This window comes from Talpa occidentalis, unplaced genomic scaffold (assembly GCF_014898055.3).
Source record: "Talpa occidentalis isolate TD23 unplaced genomic scaffold, MPIMG_talOcc4v2.1, whole genome shotgun sequence".
NCBI classification, from domain to species: domain Eukaryota; kingdom Metazoa; phylum Chordata; class Mammalia; order Eulipotyphla; family Talpidae; genus Talpa; species Talpa occidentalis.
In genome coordinates this window covers 71369958-71375374 of record NW_026555331.1, presented here as the reverse complement: position 1 = coordinate 71375374, position 5417 = coordinate 71369958, and the positions used below count along the sequence as shown (strand labels likewise).

The following is a 5417-nucleotide window of genomic DNA, read 5'->3' as shown; positions in this document are numbered from 1 at the left end:
ACTATTTTTTTAGTAAGAAATTAAACCAATGAATAGACCACTCCTTTTGGAAAATTATCTGTTTAAGTTTTGGACTCCAAGAAATAACATGCCTAAAGATTTGCAAGTGAGGGAAGGAAATACAGGGAGATGTGATTCCTGGAAGAACCAACCAGATCACTTCAGAAATGACTGACTTGCTCCCACTTGCCCTTATAAGATGTTTCTCCATGTTAGTAAATCATTCTGGAAACTTGCAGACAATCATTGGCAGTCATTTCTATATCATATGTATTAACTAAAGAGGTCTTTCTTTATAAATGTATGCTGACTAGTAAAGCTTCAAATAATTTTGCCTTTGAGATATATGTCCTGAGACATAAACAACATTAGAGTGTTAAAAGATTTTTAGTCAAATGCACACCCCTTTTATACATTGACTTAAAATTTGAATGAAATATACAATGAGATATGTGTGCACATTAGCAGTATTGGTAATTCAAATCCCTTGCAATCACCTGTAGTATCTTTGAGGTCTAGTTCAAGCTTTTATATTTATCACAAGGACCTTAAAAGGAAACATAATTATGTTAAGTCCTGAGCATACTGGAGAAGTGATTCACTGTAGCAGGAACTCATAATGGGTTTGCAGTTTGATTTCAAATGCATAGTTTGATAATTGTCTCAGTGCCTATGATGGTTAGCATTTTTACAAATAAGTTACTACACATGCATTTGGTAAACATGTGTTTGGGTTTGGAGTGACTGATGATGGTACACTTCTTTAAGTACATGCTGTGTTTGGGTGGGGTCTTGTTCAAAAATAACATAAAGAGAAATCTTAGCATTTTATTATTTACCCCTGTTCCCATCAAATCCAATCACTTATTTTATATCACAAATTTGGGGTTTCTTTGCATGGTTTAATTTTTTAACCTGTGTAATTTATAGTAAACCCATTTTTCTTGACATTTAGTGCAGACTTTCTGTATTTCCTGTTGCATCTTATTAAAATATTTCTTAAAAAGACTACTCCAAACCTATATCATAATCACTCATCACATAAAATGTTAACATAATACAGTCATCATAAAGATAGTTTTGAAGAGTATAACTGACTATCAAAATATAAATATTTTTAGCACTCAGAATGTACTACAGGGATATGCTAACAAACTACCATCTCAGTGTTGTCTTTTTGAATGTCACAGTATTATCTTAGAATAAAGAAAATATACTGGCAGTTTAAGATAATATACACATAAAATAACACTTAACATTAATAATAAATACTTCATTTTTTCTCTTTATCACTTAGCAAGAACAATTATATGTAAATTAGTGAGGTATTAAATTAAGCCTCTGAAAACAGCATACAAACAATAGATTTTAAATCAAAAATGTTTATTGTAAAAAAGGACCTTGAAAATTGCTTTTTTTTTTAAAGGAACATAGATTTCAACAGTCTTCAGGTTGTTATAGACATTAGCTATAGACAACATCTCACTTTCATACAAAACTCATTCAATCATATAAAAATAAACACAAATTTACATTGACTCATCAACTATACAATTAATTAAAAAGGCACTTAGAATGGGTGTTGTATGGATTGCATTTGTGTATGCATTTAAAATAGTTTCAGTACATTACTGAGTTTCTAAGAATACTTTCTTGCACTTATTCCCATTTTTAATTAGTTTTAGAAAATTATTAAAAATTCTTTTAAAAAAGTAAGACATGGGGCATGCACCAGGAATGTTCAAAGCTAATCTTTCCCTCCTCCCCAAACAAGGCACATACTGTTTATTGGCAAAAACAAAACAAAACAAAACAAAACAAAAAAACAGAAAAAAAAAAACCACATTTAATACATTCTCCTGTGTTTGGTTCTTGTTCTTTTTTTCTTTCTTAAAAATACAGTTTAAAGCATTTCCGATAATCATAAAAAGCTTTAGTTTAACAATGGCAACCAGACATCAGACATGTAATGAAGTAAACTTGGAATAGTTTATAAGGCACCTGAGATAGTGTCTGGCAGATTCTCTTCCTATAGGAAATTCTATTGCAAACTCTATTACAAAGCAATACTGTTCTTTTCCGTTGAAATGATTTGGCAGCAATGTAAATCTTTGCATTCTTTTTTAGTAAGAAAAGATGCAATGTGCTTTTCTTGCTTCATCTTTGAAGAGAAAGATCCTTGTCTTTTATCCTCTGAATCTAGCTGTCAGTAAATATATAGTAATTTTAAACTTCACATGGAAAGGATTAACTTTAAACACATGCATTCCATGGTCTTGCAGCTTTGTGTGTGTGTGTGCGTGTGTGCGTGTGTGTGTGTGTGACTATACATATTTGGTCGGTAAGCACAAGAGAAAATGCCTTTGGACTTTTATTTGTCATTTGGAGTCGGAGTGAAGAAATGCATCTGTTCGAGTAAACATTGATTGCGTCACTCAGTGTGCTACACAGCAGCCAGATTCCTCATGTTTGTGTAGAAGAGACATTCTGGAGAAGGTTTTGGAGCAGTTTTTGCACTGGTATTTCTTTACATCAGAGTGGGTCTGCAGATGAGCCCTCAGATTTGACCTGTCTGCAAATGCCCTGTTGCAGTGAGGGCAAGAAAAAGGCTTCTCCCCTGGGGATGGGGTGGGGGATGAGAAAGAAAGACAGTCAGTGTTTTTAGAGGAAACACACAGTCAGATAAAGTATATGACTATCAATCACATTTTGCCAAAAGAATGAGAAGCAGCAAGATTTAACTCAAATTCCTTATACCAAATACTAATTTTAATATCTGTCCTTTTAAGAAAAAATTGAATGTTACATTAAAAACTCACACCAAGGATATTATTACTGATGCAAATCATACAGAAATAATTCATGTAACTGTAGGACTTTCACTTGTGAAAGCATTCTACTTCAGCAGGTGCAGCTAATGCTGAGCTCCTCCCAACATTTCCCAATATTTCCCCTTTCCCCTCCATCTGTATTTTGACTATGGCTAGAAAAATGCCTTTATTCCCTGAAGGATGATTTTGTATAGGAATAAAAAATTCAGCAGCAAAAAAAAAAAAAAAAAAAAAAAAAAAACAAACAAAAAAACCCAAAGTAAAACAATGGGAAGCAAATTCAGTTTTTACTACCCAAATTGCTATGGGGTGGTAGTTAATCACAGCAAGATTTGTAACATAAAGCTTAAGGAAAACCCTTCATCTATCAAATCAATGGATTAAGATAGCAACATTTGTATTTGCTGATGATAAGGGCTGGTTTAACAGAACACACATTCAAATACATCTTTCCTGGTTTTCTAACTGATCTTTGAGACCAAACCTCCTGAATCTACTTTCCAAAGTCTAAATGCTGTTTGCAGTCTCTGGAGCAGAGACTGTTAACAATAAATGGAGCACTTTGTGTCCTAACAACTTTTTGAGCAGTCAGGAAGCAGCTATAAATGATCATCCATCATTAAAAACACTGTGTGACTACTTAATGCAAATCCAACAGCCAGCCCCGAGCTTCCTGCCATCAGAGTAACATTCCTGTCTAGTTTTGCTCTTACCAGTGTGAGTTCTAATGTGTCCTTGCAGTAACCAGGGCCTGGAAAACGCCTTGCCACAGATCTTGCAGACACAAGGTAAGGTGTGGGTCCTAATGTGCATCTTGAGGGCGCCCAGGCTCACATATTCCTTGTCACAGTATTTACAGCTGAAAGATTTCCTAGACTGGGCATCACAGTGCAGCTGCTTATGTTTGGCCAGCCCAGAAAAAGTTGAATAGGTCTTATTGCATAAATTGCACTGAAACTTTTCAGCTTCAATAGCATGGGGGTCTGAAAGCTTGGGTTGTAGTCTTTCCTCTTCATCACTAATGGGGCTTTCTGAGCCACTGTGGTCCTTGGATGAGGTGTCAGATGGAGGAGGGGGACTCACTCGTCCCAAGGATGAGGGATATCCAGAAAGAGGAGAGAGACCACTGGGTAGTGGGGCGTGGAATGGAGCTGCGGTAGTCCACACAGTAATGGGGCTGTATGCTCCTGAGCTGAGGATCTCTGGTTGTGGTATGACAGGCATGGGGTAACTCTCATAGAGATATGGGGAAATAATCACTGGTGGAAAGAAAAGGAAAGGAAAGAAGATTAAGGTAAAAATAACTTTAAAAACACACAAAGAAGCTCTTTGACAGCACACTCAGGGCTTTATAATAAGGAAGGCAGACTCATCATTTGGGACACAGGGGTTAGTAAAATATTCCATTTAACACACATCTGTCTCTACTGCATAAATAGTGTGACAGGAGTTATACCATGTGCTGGTACAGGGAACACTGCCAAGCAAGTGCCTTTGGGGTCCCGTTAAGAAGGAAGAATCTATACATTAATTTTAAATATATAGAAAAGTTGTTTTCCATTTTATGCTTGGATTATTTACAGGCTTCAAGACTGTGAGTTCAAAATGAGCCTCATTCAAGCTGCTTTCTAAAGGAAAGGAGACTTGTTACATAAAAAAGCAGTAATTCAACATTTACACATTGTTACTCAAATCCCACATATGTATTATGCATGTATATACAAAGCTTTAGAAAATGAAGTTGCAAGACGTGAATGGAGTTTTTCTTGGCAGGTAAGTTTCAAAAGTTTTGAATTAAAACTTCGCCTAAATGATCAAAAGAATGTGAACTTTCTTTTATGACACGATTTAAAAGGAAAACAACTTAGTCTTTAGTTAATTATAGTGGCCCTTGACTTGTGATATATATTTATATCTACACATTTACACACATAGAGCTCATTTTCTTAAAATGTACTCTCTCTCTATATATATAATTTTATTTTATTTTTTACCTGTGTGTGTGTCCAGTTCGCTGTAGTTTGGCTTCTTGGAGGCGTTGAAATGCTTCTTGACCAGGAAGGAGCGCGGCATCTTGCCCACGGGTCTGGCGGCGCCGGCGGGGATAACGGTCCGGCGGCAGGACGCCGGGTCCCTACAGCATCGCGGCCGGCCGGGCAGGGCTGGGGCCGCGCTCAGGTGCGGCGGGCGGACGGGCCGGCGCCTCTGAAGTCGCCTGGCTGCTTTCGGAACTGAGCCCGTTTTGGCTGGGAGGATTTTTTTCCTCTCTTTTGCAAGAAGGACCCAATCACAGCGGAGAGGTTCAGATTTCAGCTCCTCCCTCTGGGACAGCTGTGAACAGAGGAAGAATCTGTTGTCAGACTAAATTATTCTGATTCAAAATGGGTTGTTCTACGGGATTTCAGTGGAGAGGAAAAAAAAAAAGTCCTTAAGTATTTTCAAGAGAGGTCATTTTACTTCTTTCGCCCTGCCAGTTATTCGTGCTCGCTGAGAGCTAGCTACGTCCTAGGAGCTGAGATTTCTAAAACTGGTCTGGCTTCCAGATGTCTGGTAAAGCAAATGCAATGGGACAAAAAGTTCGCTGGA

General features: G+C 37.1%; 1 protein-coding gene across 1 annotated transcript; it reads right to left on the bottom strand.

The window, feature by feature from the left end:
* Positions 1–1354: 1354 nt before the first annotated feature.
* Positions 1355–5059, bottom strand: SNAI2 (snail family transcriptional repressor 2). Its single transcript, XM_037506772.2, has 3 exons — positions 4826–5059; positions 3545–4090; positions 1355–2617 (listed from the first exon to the last, which is right to left on the bottom strand). The coding sequence occupies exons 1-3, from the start codon at positions 4902–4904 to the stop codon at positions 2436–2438; spliced, it is 807 nt and encodes a 268-aa protein (XP_037362669.1). The 5' UTR covers positions 4905–5059; the 3' UTR covers positions 1355–2435.
* Positions 5060–5417: the final 358 nt, after the last annotated feature.

Bases quoted from the DNA above. Each gene is read 5' to 3' on its own strand.
- SNAI2 (XM_037506772.2), bottom strand. From the start codon at position 4,904: ATGCCGCGCTCCTTCCTGGTCAAGAAGCATTTCAACGCCTCCAAGAAG. The intron at 4,091-4,825 runs GTAAAAAATAAA...TCTTTCCACCAG, and splicing joins CGAACTGGACACACACACAG to TGATTATTTCCCCATATCTC. The intron at 2,618-3,544 runs GTAAGAGCAAAA...CCCCATCCCCAG, and splicing joins ACACATTAGAACTCACACTG to GGGAGAAGCCTTTTTCTTGC.